The sequence below is a fragment of the Xyrauchen texanus genome, chromosome 32 (assembly GCF_025860055.1).
Source record: "Xyrauchen texanus isolate HMW12.3.18 chromosome 32, RBS_HiC_50CHRs, whole genome shotgun sequence".
Lineage (NCBI taxonomy): Eukaryota > Metazoa > Chordata > Actinopteri > Cypriniformes > Catostomidae > Xyrauchen > Xyrauchen texanus.
In genome coordinates this window covers 34,478,580-34,502,382 of record NC_068307.1, presented here as the reverse complement: position 1 = coordinate 34,502,382, position 23,803 = coordinate 34,478,580, and the positions used below count along the sequence as shown (strand labels likewise).

Here is a 23,803-nt window from a genome sequence, read left to right as displayed (position 1 = left end):
GTTCTTGCTCTTCTCAGGCTGCAGAGAACATGAAACTCTGGAATCAACTGATCAGTCATGGCAGGACAGAGAGTCAAAATGCTGCTACTAGTCTAAAATAATTGTAGTCTTTAAGAAATTGAGCTTTTGAGGCCCATAAAAAAGAAAAATCACGAATGCGATCTCTGTTATTGTGTCACTAAAACAGCCATGAGTAAATGGAGAGCAATTGGAGACTTTTAAGAAAGAAAGTCATAAGGGTTTGGAATTACATAACATATTCATTTTTTGTCTAACTATTCCTTTAAGTCTCCTGAGCTATGAAAAAGAAACCTATAAGCGATATAATTTCCTCTGGAGGACCTGGCAGAGAGCAGACCAATACAGCTGGGAATTCATCTCTGTCTCGAAATGCTATCAACAATTCATCACCGTTCACTAAAGTAGTGCTTTAAACTAAAAGCAGCCGGTTATTCAACACAAGCAAAACCGAGCCAATTTAATGACCGATTCCTTCAAGCATGATGTGTTTGCAATAGAAAGATTCTCCAGAGCTTTGAGAATAGATTTGCATCCATGAAATGAGTCCTCGGGGATTTCTTCACTTAGATTATATGCTAAAACAGAATGTTGTTTTAAATGTTTGTGTCGAGTCGCTTACAGACTCCCCGCAGCAGTGAGAGTGTTTAGACTCCATCGCTTTGTTGTGTTCCCTGTGAAGTTTTGTAAGAATGTCATTTCAAAGAGAAGGAGATTTTGCATGAAAAACAGAAGCAGTGGCACACAGTTGCTGTGTGAGATCCGAAATCAACTTAATTATAATGGAAAAACAATACTTGTCAGATATGCTTTAATGAGAGGAAATATATTGACATGCTCAGAATGGAATACTAGCTTAATACTGACTAGATACGGTGCAGAATATACTGTATACTGACATCTTTAAAAAAGTGAAAAGGTATGCATTGCTACAGGACGCAACATTGTTGTCACATAATCTCATCAGATTGCACACTGTAAAATATTTTTAAAACTATATATAGACACACACATTATATATTGTATTGTCTTGCTTTGCAATTGGTGTAAGGTATCAGTTAACAAATCTTCAGTGTTAACTATAAGGTAAATAATACTTTTATTTAAAAAAAAAAAACATTATATATATATATATATATATACACACACACATGCAAGTTCTTGTTAGATAAAATTTATTTTCTTTTTTACTGTACATGGTAATGTACAGGGTAGCAACTAGTTAACTATTGACAGTTTTTCACTGGAGTATTTTTCCGTTCTTCGTTCAAATTACGCAAATTTCTTACAATGCATGTTAGTTGCACCCAGCAATCATCTCGGAAATGTAACATTTATTTCGTATTTTTTAAAACATTTTGTGTGAAAAACTATTACATTTTTGTAGTCTGATTACAAATACTGAATACAAAAAAGTTGCATCTGTATATGCTTCCAGTTCATTCATCACAATGGAAAGTCAGGTTGAGCGCATTGCATTGTAAGATATTCCAGTATTCCTTGCTGTTGAAAACTGTACATTTTAGCAAATCTATTAGGTTTAGTGAACTGTAGTACATTGTCATATAATTGTAAGTGTAGTAGGGGTTGCACCGACTAGACAACTAGTCGGTTAGTTCTGTCTCTTCTCGAAACGTTTGGTCCATGCCGCCTATCCCTTTCAGTTAGGCTTGTTCCAAACAGCATCCTGTGTATTTGCACACAAAAACATTTTAAAGAATATCTAACGTTATTAGGAATTACATAAATAAAGTGAACATGGAGTGCTTTGCATTTAAAAAGCATGTATGAGGGAAGCCACACATATATACCACATATGGTAAAGATAGTTAAAATGAAAATTGACATGCTGTGGGTTAAATAGAATATGTGCTTTGTTTTTCTATCTGTTATAATGACAGACATAATGCTATTCTGCTCACTACAATTGTACAGTGTTTACCTGAATTACCATAACCTTTCTGTCACCTTGAACCAGTCTGGCCATTCTCCGTTGACCTCTCTCATCAACAAAGTGCATCCGCCCACAGAACTGCCGCTCATTGTATGTTTTTTGTTTTTGGCACCATTCTTAGTAAATTCTAGAGACTGTTGTGCATGAAAATCACAGGAGATCAGCAGTTACAGAAATACTCAATCCAGCCAGTATGGCACCAGCAACCATGCCACAGTCGAAATCAAATTTTTTCCCCATTCAGATGCATGATTTTATGGATTGCACTCCTACCACATGATTGGCTGATTAGATAATCGCATGAACAAGTATGTGTACAGGTGTTCCTAATTAAGTGCTGAGTGAGTGTATAATTTATCTATAATTTACATAGAAAGAAGGTGTTTGCGCTGAAGAATGACAATAATTTTTTTGGGCTGAAACACTGTGCAAAAGTTGAGCAACTTTTTTTATTGAATTCACCCAGATGTCTTCAGAACAGCATTAGCTCCAGTGTGTAAGTTGCCAGTCAGAATGAAAGAAATAGGGTAGATTCTGGAAAGGGATAAAACTATGTCCTTCTGTTTGTTTTTGAATAGTTTGCAGTTATGTGTGTGTAAGAATAAGAAATAGATCAGTGATTTGATTGGTCAAAATGAAAATAGTCATGTGTGGAATTAGGTCTGCCAATCAAAAGTCATCTTAAACCCTCATCAGTACTTCCCAAATCTGCACCTGTTATTGTTGCTCCAGCTGGAACTGGCTGAAAGGATACAGATGGTTGTTTTGAAATTAAATTGAGAAGGATTTGATTGTGCAGACAAAGGATTCATTTAATAGCACATTCTATTAAGGATGTGTTTGTGCTCTTTGCATTTTAGCTGCATTAGACCAAAAACAAAAAGAACCAAATATATATATAAGAAAATGTAAGTGGCGCTTGACTGCAAAACTTGCCGCCATGATGGTAGGGTGTCTTGGCTGGTTGGCAAAGCATTGCTATGTATATTTCTTATGTTATATTTTATATATAATTGCGTAGAAATATAACAGCACACCTCAAAAAGCCACGTGAATTGAGTTTATAATTTATGTTTGTAGCATAACTGGTGCAGGATGAATAACACACTGAAGTTTATTACTTAGGTCTATCACCCTCTAAACTGCTTGAAGCATTCGAAAAAGTATTTTTTCTCATTAAAAATACAAACAAACAAACAAACACAGGTATATTTAATTCTCTTGTGGATTCATACCCAGCTTGCATTATTTACAACGTCTCGGTTACCTACGTAACCTCGGTTCTCTCTAGATGAGGGAACGAGTATTGCGTAAGCTAGCTTATGCTACGGGAAAGATTAATCTTTTCTGAGATATTGAAGCCAAAAAATGATCCTTAATTTTGTATCATTTGTCAACACAGTGCAGCAACTGCAGACCTTGAGCGGGCTAGCTAGCGAGCTCATTGGTTGCTCTGCGGCAACTGCTGCAGCCTATAGACGAACTTGCGTGAACTCGCGCCCAATGAGAGCGCCAGCTCACTGTCCCAAAGCCCGCCAAAATGGGCGTGGCTAGGGTGCATATAAGCGCAGTTCGTGAGGCTGGAACCCTGGTTTTCATTGAATGAAGCGTAAAATCGCCGTGGCGCTGAAGCACGCCAGCTACGCAATACTGCGTTCCTCATCTAGAGAGAACCGAGGTTACGTAGGTAACCGAGACGTTCTCTTACGAGAGGTTCTCTCAGATATGCGTAAGCTAGCTTACACTACGGAACCCATTGTCAACGCCGTCGCGCCAAGCATCCACTGCATGAGGCCCAGGGGGGTGGGGGGACCCAGGGGAACCCTTGTGAGTGGGGAAATAATATTTGGCCGGCAAGAGTGCGGGTCAGTGTGTGTGTGATACATAAGCACATAGTGGGAAGGGAAAAACAGAGCGGCGGTGCCGGTCTGTGTGGAATGTGTCCCATTAGTGCAGCTCACCAGGGGAGCTGTAGCGTATTAAACCGCTAGTAGTTTTGCCTGCAGGGCGGGCACTTCCAGATTGTAAAATCTGACAAAGGTGGAGGGGGAAGCCCAGCCCGCTGCCACACATATGTCCTGAATGGAAATCCCGCTGGACCATGCCCACAAGGAGGCCATGCCTCTGGTGGAGTGAGCCCTAATGCCTAAGGGGCATGGCAGGTCTTTCGACACGTACGCGGCAGCAATAGCGTCCACTATCCATCTAGACAGTGTCTGTTTCGAGGTGGCAAGACCCTTGGTGCGCCCTCCGAACGAAACGAAAAGCTGCTCAGCGCGTCTGAAAGAGGCGGAGCGCGCAGTATACAATCTCAGTGCTCTGACTGGGCAAAGGAGATTTGTGTCGCGTTCGCTATCGGATGCTGGCAGAGCCGATAGGGAAATAATCTGTGCTCTGAAAGGAGTAACGATCACCTTGGGGACATAGCCGTGTCTAGGCTTTAAAATGACCTTGGGGTCACTTGGTCCAAACTCAATACACGCAGCGCTGACAGACAGCACGGGGGGTTCATCCTTCTAGCTCCCCTGAGGAAGCGGATGACCAGCTCGTTTTTTCCCCGTGACAGGCGGTGCAGGGGTTCGGCGAACGCCACGACGGCCGCCACGTACACTTTGAGCGTGGATGGGGATCTGCCCTTATCCAACAGCTCTTGTAAAAACAAGAGCAGTGACGACACCCCACATGTCCGTGGGTCCAGGTCTCTGTCGGTGCACCATTTTGAAAACACCGACCATTTGGACGCATAGAGTCTTCTCGTGGAAGGGGCTCTAGCATGTATGATAGTGTTCATTACTCCTTCTGGCAAAGCGACGGGTAGTCGTTGATCACCCACGCGTGCAGTGCCCAGCGCTCTGAGTGGGGATGCCAGATCGTGCCGCGAGCTTGAGAGAGGAGATCTGCTCTCACTGGGATGGGCCACGGGGCTGTCAGTGACAGCTGCGTAAGCTCCGGGAACCATGTCTGATTCTCCCAGCGCAGGGCTATGAGGAGCACCGAGTGATGCGTTTCCCTGATCCTCTGCATTACCTGTGGCAATAGCGAGACGGGAGGGAAGGCGTAAAGCGGGCGGTTGGGCCAGACCTGGGCCAACGCGTCCTCGCATTTCGAGAAAAATACTGGGCAGTGAGAGTTCTCTTCTGACGCGAAGAGGTCTATCTCTGCTCTGCCGAATATTTGCCATAATTTCTGGACTGTTTGAGCATGCAGGGACCATTCCCCTGGGGGAACATTGTCTCTGGACAGTCTGTCTGGGCCATCGTTCAGGTGGCCTGGCACGTCGCGTCGCCCTCAGCGGCGCAGGTGGCCCTGGGACCAACTTAGTATGTGTTTTGTCAGATGGAAGAGGTTCCTGGATCTGACACCGCCCTGACGGTTTAGATAGGATACCACAGATCTGTTGTCCGAACGGACCAGGATGTGGTGACCCTGAATGACCGGGAGGAAGCGCCGCGGCCAGTAATCGACCGCTATCATTTCCAGACAATTTATGTGAAGGAGCTTTTCCTGAACTGACCATAGGCCAAAACCGGCGAGCCCTCGCAGACCGCGCCCCAACCCGTGTTGGACGCGTCTGTCGAGATGACTTTTCGGCGAGATACAGCTCCCATCGTCACTCCCCGCTGATACCATTCGGCCACCGTCCAAGGCTCCAGAGCTGATATACAGGTCTGAGTCACTCTGATCGGCTGGCGGCCTGTGGCCCACGCCCGGTGAGACGCGCGGGTGTTTAGCCTATGCTGAAGCGGGTGCATACACAGTAAACCCAGCTGAAGTACTGCTGCGGCTGAGGCCATGTAACCTAACACTCTCTGAAATTTTTTCAGAGGCGTGAGGCTGTTCATCTGAAAAGACGCGTGTATTGATAAACCTGACCGTCGAAGGCGAATCTCAAGAATGGCCTGTGATGGGGATTTATCTGAATCTGAAAATAGGCATCTTTCAGATCGAGAGAAATAAACCAGTCCCCCTGGCGCACATGCACGAGGAGTTTCCTGATTGTAAGCATTTTGAACGGTCTTTTTGCAAGCACCTTGTTCAAAACCCTGAGATCTAATATTGGTCTGAGGCCGCCGTCTTTCTTGGGGACAAGAAAATAACGGCTGTAAAACCCCGACTCGCTCAGTGAAGGCGGCACTCTCTCTATGGCCCTTTTGCACAGAAGGTTTGCTATTTCTGAACGAAGCATGCAGGCTGCTTCCGTGTTCACAGTAGTTCGAGCACGCCCTGAAGCGGGAGGGCGGCGATCGAACTGTAGCAAATAGCCCTGTTTTATTGTGCTTAACACCCATTTGCATATCCCTGGGATAGCTTCCCACGCTTTGAAGCGTAACGCTAGAGGGTGAATGGCCGAGTCGCCCTGATTGCCGTACACAGCGGGCTGAACAGAATGTGTGAGCGTGCTTATTGTGCTTATGCATGACTGCTCGCAGACAGCAGGGACATGCTGTTCTGTGAGTGACTTCCCGAATGAGATGAATGGGGAAAGAGTCACATCTGTTAAGTGATGCGCGAGTATAGTCACGGGCACGGGACTTACACATAGAGAGGTGTTTGCTGGCCGTGTGACAGAGCGGGCAGAGAGGGGACGCGCGCACGCGCGCCCGCTTTATGTGAGTGTGCTCTGATAGGAACACGGGAAGTGTAATGCTTGTGTGTAGGGGTGAACACTGGATTGTGGGCACATTTTCTACACATAAGACATGTTTGCTCTCTGATAGGGACACGGGAAGTGTAATGCTTGTGTGTAGGGGTGAACACTGGATTGTGGGCACATTTTCTACACATAAGACATGTTTGCTCTTTACAAGATCTTTTTGTGTCACCGTGAAAACGGCGTTTGAGTGCAGGCAAGCGGGTAGTAACACCGGCTTGTTGGCTGCTGAACTCACCACTGTAGTAGCCTGAGAGAAGGGGACTGACAGGGGCTGAAGCTTTGACGGTGGTCCGCCGCGGCGGGACTGAGCCGTCGTTTTTTCAACAAAGCTAGGAGGACTTCGGTTGTTCAGGTTTCAGCGCAATCTTAGGCCGAGGCCCGCGGGGCGGCGGTCTGCGGCGGCTGTCTGAGCGCTGATCTGGGGCGGCCGCCCTGTCGACGCTGGGAAGTCTGGCTTTGTTGAGCTGGGCGCTGTGAAGATGCTCGTGCAGGAGGCTGGTTACGTGGGCGGCCTGCAGAGGAGCTAGCGCGGCGAGGCAGGAAGAGATTCATGGCTTGGGTGGCTTTCTGGACTTCGAAAAGCGGTCAACAATGCCACTTACCTCGGAACCGAAGAGACCGGACGGAGAGAGCGGCGTTGAGGAACGTGGAGCTCAGCTTCTCCCATGTCAGCTAGCGTTAGCCACAGGTGTCTCTCGGTTACAGTCAGCGAGGCCATGCACTTCCCTAGGGCTTGAGCTGCAGCTTTGGTGGCGCTGGCGGCGAGGTCCGTCGCGCTCCTTAGATCTGTAACAGCCTCTGGGTGCCTGCCTTTCTCATCCCATTCCCGAAGAAGGTCCGCTTGGAGGATCTGCAAGACGGCCATGGAATGCAGAGCAGATGCGGCTTGGCCGGCGGCGGAATAGGCGCGGCCAACACAGGCGGAAGTTGTTCTGCAGGCCTTAGACGGGAGCACTGGCTTAGACCGCCATCTCGCGGAGGGCGGGCAAAGGTGTGCTGCTACTGAATCCTCGACCGGGGGGATGGAAGAGTAGCCCTTCTCGGCGGCACCATCCACTGAAGAGGAAGGGAGCGGCCCGGGCCGCGGGCGCCCTGCGGTGACGGCTTTGAAGAAAGCAGCCGTCGAGTCTGTTGGGAGCCTGCTCAGGGGGTGGTGACCACTCGAGCCTGAGGCGGTCGACGGCCTGTGTGAGAAGGCGTATCAGTTCCCCTTCGACTCCGGCGCGGGTCCTGCTGGATTCCTGGGCCGATGAGGAGGCTTGTGACCACTCCTCGCTGTCCGAAGCCATGATGGAACAGCAGCCCTTGTCCTCCGCCTCGCTCTCGAGGTGGCAGCAGTCGGCCGCCGGCGGCAACTGCGCGGCGTCCGGGGGCAGGGAGGGTGAACGCGATGCTCGAGGGAGAGGCTCCGGCGAGACAGTCGCTTCTAAACCCGGTTCCGGCAGCCTTTGGGAGCGGCGCTTCTTCCGCGCGGCGAAACAGAAGGCGCTGGCGGCTTGGTCCTGAGCGCTTGAAGTCGAGCCCGCAGGGTCGGCATCGGAAGCTCCTCGCAGAGGTCGCACCCGCCAGTCAGCGGCGAGCTCTGCATGCCCCAGTCCCAGGCAGAGAGCGCAGATGATGTGGCGGTCTCCGGCGCTGAGAGGGGTGCGGCATGAACCGCGAGGTGCGAGGCATCTTTAAAAAGATGCTCGTGCTCTTTTGTGAAGTTCACTGAGGAACTAGTTTGCTTTAAAAGGATACGTCGCCGGATGGCGTAGCTGGCAGGATGGCTGAAGGTGGCGGCAGCCGGCTTCTTCGAGCGCTGTCCAAGCTTGCTTGATGCCCCTCGAACGGCAACGGCTGCTTGCAGTTTCAGAGATGCGAAGAGCTTCGCTGAAGAGATGAAAATCAGGGTTCCAGCCTACTGAACTGCGCTTATATGCACCTTAGCCACGCCCATTCTGGCGGGCTTTGGGACAGTGAGCGCGGGCTCTCTCATTGGGCGCGAGTTCACGCAAGTTCATCTATAGGCTACAGCAGTTGCCGCAGAGCAACCAATGAGCTCGCTAGCTAGCCCGCTCAAGGTCTGCAGTTGCTGCACTGCGTTGACAAATGATACAAAATTAAGGATAATGTTTTGGCTTCAATATCTCAGAAAAGATGAATCTTTCCCGTAGCGTAAGCTAGCTTACGCAATATGAGAGAACCTCTCGTAAGAGAACTTATTGTTAATTATAATTATTACTTTATATTCCCTTTTGAATTGCAAACATATTTCTTTGTCATTAGGAAAAAAGTTACATTTCTAATCCAAATGCATTGCACAAATTGCTTTGAGGCTGTTGGCGGTACCCCTTCTACTCTCACCTCGATGACCAAAACTTCACCCTGTTCCCTTTTACTCACCGCAATCTCTCCAGCAGTGACCCAGACAGTTTGGGACATCACAGACCTCCATCAATCCACAGGTTTGAAACGTGCTTCCGCGTGAATAGCCAGAAGAATTGGAAATGGAGAACAGTTTTCGAAGAGTAAAAGAATAAATGGAAAAGTTAACCATTGCCCAGGGACGTCTGTGTTTCCGAAACAAACAAAACTTATTTTACAGCAGGTCCATGACTTTTCTGTTTTGATGGATGGACTCATAAAAAAATGATATTTTCTGGGGGGCAAAAGATAAAAAATTGTTTTACAAAACTGTGGAAGTGTACACCTAATCCCCCCCAAGAGATCCTTTTGTCGCGGAAATTCATTCGTCACAGTTGACAAGCAACAGGCATCTCCATGTGTAATTTTGACATGGGCTTCTGAAATTGGTACAATTGCCTGATTTCCCTTAAATGAGAGGAAGATGGAACTATTTTTGAAATGGATAGTCCCACCCCTACCTCACGACATTGGTTGAGCCAGTGTTGCTGTGTCTGGCTGCTCAAACAAACAGGGCAAAGATTTAATAATGTCACAGACCACACTATTTACACTTGGGTAAATAAATTCACAAATGGACTTCTGGTCTAAGTAAATAAAACATCACAAAAAATACTATATTCGAAGTGTTAAAATGTATTCACTTTCTTGCAACATTTAAACATGCAGTTTGAAATATTACACACACACACACACACACACACACACACATACACACATAAATACATATATGGTCTCCACCAGACACCGCAATGTGCTTAAGCTATAAACACACAGACAATGATAATCTTTCATGTATTGAACACATTTCATTAAACATTCACAGTGGTGTAGAAAAAGTAAGCAAACCCTTGGGTTTAATAACTGGTCGATCCTCCTTTGGCAGCAGTAACCTCAATCAAATGTTTCCGGTAGATGAGGATTAGACCCACACAACGTTTAGAAGGAATTTTGTACCACTCTTCCTTACAGAACAGCTTCAGCTCAGCCATAATCTTAGGATGTCTGGTGTGAACGGCTCTCTTGAGGTCATTTCACAGTATCTCTCTTGGGTTAAGGTCTGGGCTCTGATGCAAAAAGGTGGATTTTCTTTTTTGAAGCCATTATGTAGTGAATTTACTTCAGTGTTTAGGGTCATTGTCCTGCTGCATCACTCAACTTCTACTGAGCTTCAGCTGGTTTACAGCCATCCTGACATTATCCTGTGGGATATCCATTTTTCCCTTGATGCTGGCAATGATTTCAGGCCCTGAAGCATCAAAGCAGTCCCAAATCATGATGTTCCCTCCACTGTAATTCACCATTGGGATGATGTTTTCAAGTTGGTATGCGGTGCCCTTTTTACATCATATGAAGTTCTGCGTGTTCTTCACAACCAATTAAACCTTTTTCTCAGTCCAAAAAACACTTTCCCAGTAGCGTTGTGGACTGTCAAGTTGGACTTTGGAAAACTTCATGTGCACAGCAATATTTTTGTTGTAATGCAGCAGCTTCTTTCGTGGTGTGATGAATATCTAAGCTCTTCGAGATAACTTTGTTACCCTTTTCAGCTTTATGCAAAATATATATTCTTGATTGTAGGTCTTCTGAGATCTCTTTTACACAAGGCATATTCCATGTCAGCAGATGCTTCCTGTGAAAAGCAAAATCAAAATGTTTGATTGCTTTTTATAAGTCAAAGTAGCTATAACCCACACCTCCAATCTTGTTTCATTAATTGGATGCCAGGCTTGCTAACTCCTGACTTTAATTGGCTTTTGTTGACATCCTTAGACTAGGAGATCACTTACTTTTTCCACAGAATTGTGAATGTTTAATGGGATGTGTTCAGTAAAGACATGAAAGATTGTAATTATGTAATTATATAACTAATTCCAAAGAATTCACAAACTTTTTCTTACCTCTGTATATATTTAAATAGTATTTGTATTTACCCAAGAGGTCAGCGTGTGACATTTCAATCTTCTATTGGTCAAATATCCTCTCGACATACGGATTCATAGGCCAAAGTTTACCAAACTTGAACATTCGATATGCAGTGTAGTACAAAATATCTTCGCATATGAGGCTGTGTTACCGCAACGTTCCGATGCGTTTTAATGGGAGTGAATGGAGCGTCCAGTGTAGTGTGACTGCCCCTTAAACGAATCGATTTTATTTTCTTGACTATTTAATTGAGAAGCCCTCGAGTATGACATAATTTCCTGTAAATTGCGGAATTAAAAATGTTTAAATATACCACCTATTATACTTTCCCTCAAAAATAACACCATGCAAAATTTTGTGGACGTTGAGCATGTGTGAAACCAGCAAAGAACTAATTGCCAAGCTGCCTCTTGTTAACACTGCACTTTATAATCTGTGAAAGTGAATTTAAAAAGAAATTCAAAGCTAACTGATTTGGAATATTCAGTATAGCTGTGTACAAAGTACCGCCCACACATATGTCACTGCCAAACCAAGCAAGTTCCTATTGGTCAATGCAGCGAATTCAACCTGTCAAAGTTAACCAAATTCAAAGTTAATACACAAGGGGACATTTTTCGGCACTGGAAGTCCATTGCACAAAATGTATTATCGCGCAAATTTCCATTATGAATTTCCGAGATGACTGTATTTTGCCCATGGAATTTCACCGTACAAAAGTAAATGTGAATCCGCCCGTAAAGAATGTGCATCATATGAATGTGATGTTTTAACATGCTAAACAGGACAAGCGACACTGTTTAAAAAAAAGAAATAAAAAGTTGAATTTCAGCTGTGACGGTTCTGAAAATGCGCTTAAGTTGGTAGCATCACTATTAGTTAGTTACTTCTTAATGCTGGTCCAAGGAGCCAAAAGCAACAAGGAGAGAAAGTATGAGAGAGTGAGAGAGGCCATCTGTTCCTACCTTCTGACCCAGTGCCCTCATTAAAAGCAGCCTTACCAAATTATGAGTCCAATCACCAAGCACAATAATACTGCTGATTAAAACACATGCTATCTGCTAGAGAGACAGAGAGAAGAGAGAAAGAGAGCGGAGGAAGTTCTTGAAGTGAGTCTAAGGAAAATTGACCAAAGTGATGACATGTAAATTAAAGAAAAAATACAAAAAACCTGTTAATGAAGAGATTCTGGCAATATTCACAATACAGTTGAATGTGGCCCAAATCACACTGACTGAAATGCATTAGCATTAGCATAAATCACATTTTAATCAGATTTTAAACCACATGGATATAGTTTGCATATTTTTTTTTCAGACCACGAAAAAGAAGCTAATTTAAATCAAAGATGTCAATAAATATAATTTTGCTGCTTGTCTGAACAAAGCTTAAAGTTTCTGTAAGTACTGAGCTAAGTGAGCATGATTTTACACCACTTAGGCTTGAACCGACAACATGTCAGGTCATGTAAGTGCATTAAATGGTTTTCCTTAATCAGGGCAAGGCGACAAATGGTTTAAGCATAAACCAATTGGCACATGTAGAATTTTTTTTCCAGATTTCACATTGTATGTAATCACTTTTACTGGCGTTCTTACCGGCTTATCCAATTTGCACAAATACTTTTCACATGACTTTTTTGTCATCAAAAGCAGTGAATTACCTGATGATTTCAATTCTTATGTAAATACATTTTACTTGCGATGTTTGATTTTTTGAATAAACTGACTTATGGTAGTTAGTGTATTGGTGTGCATGTTATCGCACTCATTGACTGAAATACATTAACATAAAATACAATTTTAATCGAATTTCAAAACACTTGAAATTCGGATTTGTAAAAATGGGATTTCGCTGTTTTTTCAGACCACAAAAAACTATACAAATTTAAACATGCTGACTTATTATTATTATAAATATTATTTTTTTTGCTAATGCACATAAACATAAAGGTTAGAGATGTTAGCCTTTCCAGAACTTCTAGCCACTGAAATAGGCATGCCTATTTCCCCCTTTTTGCCCCCTTTTTTTCAAAACCCTGTCCTACAAAGTCAAGCCAAGTCGGACAAAGTTACAGTTATAATGCAAGATAAACTAGTAACTGACAACTGCTTATAAAGCTGAATATCGTATTGAACTTGAAATATCCACTTTCATTTACCATACTATCAGCTTCCTGCATCCCATTTATGGGCTGTCCTGTAAATGCACATTGATTGACAGGCAGAAAGTGCCTCAAAGTCTTCTGATTGTACTACTGTACCATTTTACCTGTAAAATATAATTATACATCTGCTTTGAGCTCACCTGTTGTTTCACGATACCTTAAGGAGTTTTAAGCCGGTTTGTGTTATCTGTTACCGCGGTACCAACACGTATTCATGTGGCAGTCTGGGAGTTTTGCAAATTGAAGGTGACTCCTTGTTTATCCATTTCCAACTAGTTAGGTGCAGTGAATGTAAAACAGGATTCTGGGTCTCTGGGCTTATGGGGATAAAACTGGGTCAGGTGATTGTCTCTCATCGGCTCCTCCTCACGCACAGATGGGCACATCTGTCACAGCTTCCCCCATCAAGTGTCACAACGCCCGCTCAGGGGCACACAGTTCCTCCCCTGTATCCCAGATGGATGGGAGCAGGAAGATACAGTTTACCATGTTTATCCATGAGAGAAATTTACCATGATATGGCCTTCAGCTGTGGTTATGAAAGAAAACAATGTTTGTTTCAGGGCGACCTTGAATTGTAATGAAAACAGGCACGATGTCTGGTCATCAATATGAGCCAGCGAACATGTTTCATCATGGTAAATTTGGGGCTAGGATTAGCAATAAGCCATGAAAGGCTTTTTGTTACAGTGATGTATGCTACCATGTTCTTAAGCACGATGCAATGAAATCTATGTGCCTAAAAAATACTGTATGAATAAAAACAAAGGTTCAATATATATATATATATATATATATATATATATATATATATATATATATATGTACAGTTGAAGTCAGAAGTTTACGTACACCTTAGCCAAATACATTTAAACTCAGTTTTTCACAATTCCTGACTTTTAATCACAGAAAACTTTCTGTGTCTTAGGTCAGTTAGGATCACTACTTTATTTTAAGAATGTGAAATGTCAGAATAATAGTAGAGAGAATTATTTATTTCAGCTATTATATCTTTCATCACATTCCCAGTGAGTCAGAAGTTTACATAAGTTGTTTTGATATTTGGTAGCATTGCCTTTAAATTGTTTAACTTGGGTCAAACATTTTGGGTAGCCTTCCACAATCTTCTCACAATAAGTTGCTGGAATGTTGGCCCAATCCTCCAGACAGAACTGGTGTAACCGAGTCAGGCTTTTAGGCCTCCTTACTTGCATATGCTTTTTCAGTTCTGCCCACACATTTTCTATCAGATTGAGGTCAGGGCTTTGTGATGACCACGCCAATACCTTGGCTTTGCTGTCCTTAAGCCATTTTGCCACAACTTTGGAGGTAATCTTGTGGTCATTGTCCATTTGGAAGACCCATTTGTCACAGAGCTTTATCTTCCTGGCTGATGTCTTGAGATGTTGCTTCAATATATCCACAAAAATGTCCTTCCTCGTAATGCTATCTATTTTGTGAAGTGCCATAGTCCCTCCTGCATCAAAGCACCCCCACAACATGATACTACCACCCCCAAACTTCACGGTTGGGATGGTGTTCTTCGGCTCAACATTTTTCCTCCAAACATAACAATGGTCTCTATGGCCAAACAGTTTCATTTTGTTTCATCAGAACAGAGGAAATTTCACCAAAAAGTAAGGTCTTTGTGTTTCACCTGCCTGTCTGAACGTTTGTGCTGACCAACCAACCTCATCTTCACACAGATCTTCAGTAGATCACTGGAGCAGTGTGAAGTTCCCTGCTGCTTCAAATGCTCCACCATCATTCCGGTCACCAAAAAAACTTAAAAGGTCTTAAGGTGACTTAATTATATTTGCTCATGAAGTAATTTGAGAGACTGGTTTTGGCCTACCTGAATAACATCACTGGACCTCTACTGGACCTAAGTTTACGTCAACTTCTGACTTCAACTATATATATATATATATATATATATATATATATATATATATATATATATATATATATACTGTATATATTCATTAGTAAAGCAATAATGAAAAACGTCTCGGTTACTGACGTAACCTCCGTTCCCTGATGGAGGGAACGAGACGTTGTGTCGCTGAGTTGACACTAGGGGTCGCTCTTGCAGAGCACGGCCATCTCTGATTTTTAGAAAATGCCGATGAGAATTGGCGTGTGGAATTTGCATGCCACTCCCCCGGACATACGGGTATAAAAGGAGTGACGCTGCAAATACACATCAGGTATCGCATTGAGGAGCCGATCCAAAGACCCTGCGCTTTCAGCGGATGGTTCAGTATTGTGGCTAGCGGGAACACAACGTCTCGTTCCCTCCATCAGGGAACGGAGGTTACGTCAGTAACCGAGACGTTCCCCGTCTGTCACTCAGTCATTGTGTCGCTGAGTTGACACTAGGGGTCCCATGGAAAACGCCACAGAGCTGAACCGAGTTACGCAGACAAGCGGTGCGAGACGGGCAAACCTGTGTGCCTCGTAGCCAGCGCAGCAAGCCGTCATATAACTACCCCCAACACACTGGCAGGCATGAAGCGGTCCCCTGCACCTAGGGGGAACAGCTAACTGCTCAGAAGTATAAGGACTGGCTGGCCCAGCTGGGGCGTTCTCTCTATTTTTCTCCCCTGTAAAAGGAATGCAATCATTCGGCTGGGGGCCAATTATAAATGTTCCAAGCTGGGGGGTGTCCCTCCAAAGAGGAGGACACCGCGGAGACCACACCCGGCCCCGAGGGGGGGGGGGTTTAGGTGGAATACACACACGGTCTTACCGGCTAACAGCGGAAGCACATCGTGTGGAACGGCGCCGTGGTAGACCCTACCCAAAGGTGGGGAGGGGTTACTACAAACACGGCGACCCAGGGCAGAGGGCCCTCTGTCCAAGGAAGATGCGGTTTGCCAGTAGGGAAACCATTTTGCGGGATATACGTCACACGGGGTTGCCGAAGGGGGCAACCAGCACATGTGGAGCACTTACCTCAGTACAGGGGCCTGGTGACGCCCGTACCGGGGCGGCAGTGAGCCTCTCCGAAGACTCAATGGCCGCTAGGCTAGGGAGGAAGAACGTCCAGGGTTCACACTTCCTGCAAACGCAACTGGGGAAAAGAGCACACGTCTTCACCTCAAGGGAGGGGAAAGGCGCTATGCACAAGCGATACACCCGGCCAGCTGACCCGAACTTACCTGTTTGTGTCACCTGATAACACACGGGACGAAACTGGCTCAACCCTGAGGTTATAGAACCTCGCAAAGGTGTTAGGTGTTGCCCAACCCGTGGCTCTACATATGTCTGCTAGAGAGGCGCCATGACACAACGCCCATGAAGCCGCAAAGCCCCTGGTAGAATGGGCTCGTAGGCCAGCAGGGGGCGGCACATGCTGGGCGTGGTATGCCATCGTGATGGCATCGACGACCCAGTGGCCGATCCTCTGTTTGGAGACAGCGCTTCCCTTCCACTGTCCGCCAAAGCAAACAAAGAGCTTCCCGGGCAACCACGTCAGCCTGCGACTGAGCCGCCGCACCCGAGGGTGGGAGCTCAGCCGAGTCTTCAGCGTCAGACATGACAAACCCGCTCTCCGATGCCGCGATCGAAATCTCATTGTCGTCAGGCGCTCCGAACGTGATCGCGGGTCCGCAATGAAGCGAGCCGGCAACCGCGCCCCAGCGCTCGGTTGGAGCATACGAGCGTGGCGGGGAGTGGGAGGTCCGTGGGGTTGTATCCGGTGGAGAGGCTCCCACTGAGGTCCCCATATCGCCCCCAGCGCTAGCCGACACCGCCTCATACCCGTAGGGAGAAGGACCGAGTCGGGGAGCGGCTGGGGTGCCCCGCGCTCTTACGAGTGCGAGGCGCGACCGCAGTGTAGCCATGGGCATGCTCTCGCAGTGAGAGCATGAACCATCCATGAACGCTGACTCTGCGTGGGTAGCACCCAGGCACAAGAGGCAACGATCGTGGCCATCAGACGGGGAGAGAGAACGACCGCAACCAGGAAACACACACAAACGGAAAGACATCTTGAAAAAGAGGCTTCACCGTTTGTGCCACTCTTTTAATGTTTTTTTTTTTGTTTTTTTTATATATATATATGTATACGAGAGTATAAATGTATATATAAACGAAGTTATTCACTCCATATCTCTTTTATCAGCTGCTGAAGCGCCCAGGGGTGTATGCTCAGCACAACGTAGTATGCGAGGGGGAGGACCGCTGGAAAGCGCCGTAAAGCCAACAGCTTGCAGAGATGACTGGAACAGCAGAGGAGTTCAGCTCTACGACTGCTCTCTCGGCTCCGAAAAAGATATCTGATGTGTATTTGCAGCGTCACTCCTTTTATACCTGTATGTCCGGGGGAGTGGCATGCAAATTCCACACGCCAATTCTCATTGGCCTTTTCTCAAAATCAGAGATGGCCGTGCTCCGCAAGAGCGACCCCTAGTGTCAACTCAGCGAGACAACATCGACTGAGTGACAGACGGGGAATGTGTCTTAATTTACTCACCCTCAAACCTGCATGACTTTCTTTCTTATGTAGAACACAAAAGGGAGCATTTTAATGAATATCTGATCTGTGTATTCAATGCAATGATAGTTGATAGAGACTTACTTTAAATCTTAAAAAGCACCAAAAATATAAAAGTAATACATGCAACTCATGTGTCATATTGCAAGTCTTCTGAAGACATTTTTCAAAGAAAATCTTGTTCATAACTTGCGTTGCTAAGTGCTAACAAAACTATGCAAGTTTTCAGCTGAACATGTGTGCCACTATGAATGAGCTTCTCTCTTAGCGCTCATGAATGTGCAGTGGACATCAAGATTTTCACCCAAAAATAAATTACATTTCAGATTGTTTCTCAAGCAAACGTTTGGTTTCTTTTTGCGAAATTTATTTTAATAGACATGGTTCACACAGTCATGGAAAACCAGGAAATATCAGTGAATTATAATATTTTGTTTTCAGGCCTGGAAAATATTTGCAAAATGATAAAATCTTGAAAAGGAAATTTTTATAGTGAATATATTGTTTTTCTAGTTATTTATTTATACTGTTATTTTATTCTAAAATAATGAATATCTTAAATAGTGTTCTTGTGTTGAGTAGACCATGGTGATTGTGAACCAGTTTTTAAAGTTGATTAAACAGTTCACAAATTGGCCTGAATAATTTATTATCCAGAAATCACAAATGTCTGAAAAAAGTCATAGAATTGAATTGGTCAAAAAGGGTGGGAGCCCTTAATAGAGCAAGAAAGTCTAGCTTGTCCATTTATTGTATTCAATTGACACTATATTTAACACTGGGTTAATGTGGCATATTGGCCCAGCCGTAAAGGAGTTTGAACTCATTTATGGGCCATTAACCAAACATTTAGGAAATTATTTGTAAAAGCTTTGGCTCTCGCTTTGAGAAGAGGGTACTTGTGGTTTATTCCCATTTTGCTTTTTGATAATGACATTAGATGTCAGTCTCTGGGAGATTGGAGATCAGATTGTCTGGCATTTTTTTGCCTTTGAAGGGCACTTTAAGAAGGGGACGTTCCAAACAAAAATAAGAAACTTAATTTATTTCAGAAAGGCCCCCGTCACAACACTTTTAGTGATGGCTACATTCAAACTGTAATGTCATGTTACATTCAGTGTGTCCATATCTAGAGCTCTGTCCTTTGTAGTGAGTAGGGCATAGGGATGATCACTTTTGATTGGAATTCGCTATATGTCTGCCAAGCAGTTTGTTTGAATGATACATTTTCTAAAACTTTTGTATCAGTTTAAAAGAGAAGACATTGCTACAATTTAGCCAAAAAAAAGTGTATGCAATCCCAATTTACTTGGCTGGGCATAAAATCGTAAACTTAGTTCCACTAATATAATTGCAGGAAAATCAGTGCTTTTGATTACCATTGTAAAATGTACTTATGTTCAATTTACAGTGAATATCCTGGACACAACGAAAATATCAGGAGACTGGGGCTGGCTCACATATCCTTCACATGGGGTAAGAAATGTCCAATTTAATTTAACATTACATCATGTGTGTTTTAAAACTGTCATCTGTTTTATGCTTGTAGATTTTAAAATACATACTTTCTCATAATTCAGTTTAATGTACAGAGACAACTTTAGGTAAGCCATATGTAGTTTGACTTCCCGTAGACTCTAAACACTGTGCAGCTCGACATCTGGCTCAACCAATGGCGTAAGTTTAAAACAGGATAGTTTCTCATAGCCAGGCTTCTTACTTGCTGCATAAAGTATACTCCATTTTGCAGCTTTTTCTGACCAAGACCCACCCACTTAGAAGGGAAGAGAACATCTGACTGACATGTCAAATAACAACCACAGTTTGTATCCTGTTTGCAAACAATATTTTTGCAATCCCATTGGTTGCCACTAGTGGCACAGGAAATACACACAGTAACCTTAAGCGTTTAGGCCAGAAACATAAACAAATGTGAGTGCTTGGCCAATGCATTGCCAATGTGCGGTCAGGTTTAAAATGATTAAAGTGCATTCTTGCGTTACTGTGGTGGTAACAAACCTCAGTACTCAAGGGGGCGATAGAGTTACCTTCAAAAGTCTGTGCCATTAAACTGGATTTTACTATTCAGGTAAGTTGTTATAAATATATTCACCTTAACTTGTTCAATAATATTATTTTTATAATGTTTCTCCGCCATGAAAGAAGTTGACTTGACAGAGAAAACTTACTGTACTGTAGAAGTGGACAGTTCAGACTAATGTCTGCTATAGTTCTTGTGGCACTGTTGAGAATGCAGCATGTACTTTCAATGTTTTATGAATTGCTATCTGACAAAATTTGGAGTGCAACTTGTCATGAAATCAAGCCTGCGTAATTAGAAGCACTTGTGTTCACATATGTGTGTAGAATATGTTTCGCCTTTATTTGTGCCTTCTTCAATTTCTGTTGAGGTTAAAAGGTCAGATTTTTCCAACTTGTATGATTTTTTTTCTCTATATTATTATGTTTGTTTATAGCATGCGAAATGTGTTTAAAGATTTGTGTCTGTCAGTGCAGATGCAGAAAACACTCAGCCAAATTGTGATTGCTGACATATGCTTTGTACACACACACACACACACACACACACACACACACACACACACACACACACACACACACACACACACACACACACACACACACACACACTTTCCCTAATCCCCAGCTCATCTGTCTCACTTGTCACTTTGACACATTATTCAACCACTCTCAGTCTGCCCTGAAAGAGAGAGAGAGAGAGAGAGGGTGAGGATAGGACAGAGTGAGAGAGTGAAAAAAACATGACGACACAAGACGTTGTCGATGCAGTGACACTAGGGGTCACTCTTGGGAGCCCCAAACCCCTCTGATCTTCGAGAAAAGGCCAATGGGAATTGGACAAGTCATATCTACAATGGGAACAGGCCATGCCAGCCGCTACCTTTTCTCAAAAAAATTTTTTGGCTTAATGTATTCGCGTCTGGCAAGGTATTCTTTTTCCAAGAGGGAAAGACACCGCAGAGACCACATCCTGCCCGAAGGTGAGGTTAACATGTGGCAATTATGTCACATGGGCTTGCCAGTTGCGTGTGGAAGAGGAAGAGGGGAGGAAATCTACAAACACGGCAACCGGTGGCAGAAGGAGCTCTGCCCAAGGAAGATGCAGATTTACCAACAGGGAAACCATACCACGGAAAATACGTGGAACACCTACTCCAGTACAGGGCATCCTAGCATACTTACTGGGCCCGGCTATGAATTCCTCCGCTGAATTCACCAGCCACAGGGCTAGGGTGGAAAGACATCCAGGATTAACTGTCTTGTGAACTCGCATAGGGGAAAAAAGCATATGTCTTCCCCTCCAGGAAGGGAAAGGCACTGTACGCAAGCGGTGCAGCTGGCCAGCTGTCCCACATATTTGCCTGTTCATACCTGACAACACACGGGACGAAACCTTCTCAACCTGGAGATTATAAAATGTTGCGAAGCTATTGGGTGTTGCCCAGCCCAATGCTCTGCAGATGTCTGCTAAATAGGCACCATTGACTAGTGCCCAGGAGGAAGCCACACTCCTCGTGGATTGTGCTCGTAATCCCAAAGGGTAGGGAAAAGTGATGGCATCCATGATCCAGTGGGAAAGCCTCTGTTTGGAGACAGCGTTCCTTTTCCTCTGTCTGCCAAAGCTTGGAGCCTCTAAAGCTCTGCGTGTGATCCAAGTATATGCACAAAGCCCACATCGGACACAGCAACGACACGTCTTGGTCTTCCTCCTCCCAGGGCAGCTCTTGCAGGCTCACCACCTGATCCCTAAAAGGGGTGGTGGAAACCTTGGGCACATAGCCCAGTCAGGGTCTCAAAACTACGTGAGAGTATTCCGGACCAAACTCTATGCAGGTGTAGGATTATCCACAAACAAAGCCATCAAATGAACATAACACCACATTCCACAGATCAGAGAGATCCCAGACCAAGCATTAGAGAATTATAAAAATGAATCCATGGCGGAGACCATCTCTTCCATGCCTGCTTAATCTCAAACTAGGGTTTGTAATGACAGAGCTGACCAATAAAGTAGATCCATCTTTGTTCCACAAACTTTAACCCTTGTTAAGACCAAATGGCCAAGTAATCCTTATGACCTGAAATGTTTAAATCCGTGGCCATATCAGGAAACGGAGACTTGTGAAGGCAGTCCCAAGGCCTAAAATCAACATGGACCTAAAACAGTGACATCTGTTTCTTCCCCGGGACACCTCCTCTCCCCCTCTGCACATTCCAAAGACATCCTCTCTTAGCTCAGCAGAGACTGCATGGATCCTCCTGAAATACAATGAACAAAACAATGGCAATTCTATGACTCTATTTTCTGGACGATAATTAGTCATGAGATCCTCATTATTCTGCAAACAGCAGTTAAAAAGGAATCCATGAACGTTGTACTTCGTTGAGTAAACCCTTTAAAATGTACAGAATGTATTTTATCCCACAATGTACACAATACCTAGCCTTGCTAGATAATTCTGAAAATGACCCTATGACCTGTGAACACTGTAATAACTGACAAATGAATGCTTAGAGCATGTTAGAGTAATGATATGTAATCAGGGATTTTCATGTTTTGTTACACATATAATATTCTTGAAAGAATGTCATATTTAGTATATAAATGCTTGCTTGTTTACATCGAGAATGTTGATGACAACGAATGTCATGTCTCTTGCACCGTTTTCAAGATATAAAAGTTAATGATTAAACATGCACTATTTTTGAGCAGGAAGTCCCAAGAATCCTCCATACAAAGCATTGTAAATCAACTCAGAAAAGTCACTTCTGATTGGCTCAGGACAACTTTGGTGTGTGGCCAATTTTAGTTGAAAACTTCCCGACCAAGGAAAAACTTGTAATCTTCTGTGTGGCAGGGCGGAGGGCGGGGCCGGGTCGTGATACTACACACCCGGTCTTGTATTAGGCTAATTATGCCTCTGTGAGGTTTAAAGGCTGACTGATGAGGGCCGTGCGGGAGAGAGAGATCGTTAGCGGACATGTCCGTCATATGTGTTTGTGTCTTTGTTTTAAGTTTACCATTAAACTATCATTTATATTATCAAGCCGGTTCTCACCTCCTCCTTTTGCATTGAATACGTTACACTGGTGCCGAAGCCCGGGAAGGAGGAGAGATACGCCGTAGTAGAGTTCTCGCCACTACCGTCCACCCCAACGGAGCAGCCGTGGCCATCTGCCAGGGGACAAGGAGCCCAGCCGCCTGAACGAGGACAATGGCCGACGACCGCGAGGGGAGAAGGGGCTCCTAGCCGACCGCCTGGAGTGGTCAGGGCCGCTGCCAGGGACGCAGGAGTCGCCTACCGGCTGCTGAAATGCAGCGGGTTTAAGACTGCCGACCGCGAGCGGGGAGGGGCTCACTGGCGACCGCCTGGAGCGAGAGGACCGCTACCAGGGGCGGGGGAGACCCCTTCTGTTCCCCGAGAACGCGGCGGGGTGTTCCGTCCGCCAGGGGCTGGAGGACTGCCTCGGATCCGCCCGGAGAGGTGCGGCTGTCATCCGATAAAGGGTGGAGGAGTGGCCGAGGAACAAGCTGCGGCGTATCGGAGAACTGGCGAGTAAGAGTTTTTTTTTTCATCTCTCTCTCCTCTCTCTCTCTCACTGTCGCTCTGCTTTGGCCTTTATCCTCTTTTAAATTTTACAGTTTTTTGGGGGGTACTACACTGTTACAGGAAGTACCCCCATTTTAATTATTTCTGTTTCCCTCCCCTTGTCCCCTCCCTCGTCCAGGTAGATGGGGATGACCTGCCGGCAGACAGCGCGGAAGGCGCACCCTCCCCCAGGGAAAGAGGGGGGGTGTACGTCAGGCCGGGGGCTCCCCAGCCTGAGAGAACGAGGGAGGAATGTGGCAGGGCGGAGGGCGGGGCCGGGTCGTGATACTACACACCCGGTCTTGTATTAGGCTAATTATGCCTCTGTGAGGTTTAAAGTCTGACTGATGAGGGCCGTGCGGGAGAGAGAGATTGTTAGCGGACATGTCCGTCATATGTGTTTGTGTCTTTGTTTTAAGTTTACCATTAAACTATCATTTATATTATCAAGCCGGTTCTCACCTCCTCCTTTTGCATTGAATACGTTACACTGGTGCCGAAGCCCGGGAAGGAGGAGAGATACGCCATAGTAGAGTTCTCGCCA

The 23,803-nt window shown here is 44.9% G+C and overlaps 1 protein-coding gene across 2 annotated transcripts in view; it reads left to right on the top strand.

Moving 5' to 3' along the window:
• Positions 1 to 23,803, top strand: part of LOC127626006 (ephrin type-A receptor 8-like) — a 155,734-nt gene that overhangs the window by 24,964 nt on the left and 106,967 nt on the right. For both annotated transcript variants that reach the window (XM_052101506.1, XM_052101505.1), the window contains exon 2: positions 19,038 to 19,102. In XM_052101506.1, the coding sequence (XP_051957466.1) occupies positions 19,038 to 19,102 (65 nt within the window). The remainder of the gene's footprint in view (positions 1 to 19,037; positions 19,103 to 23,803) is intronic.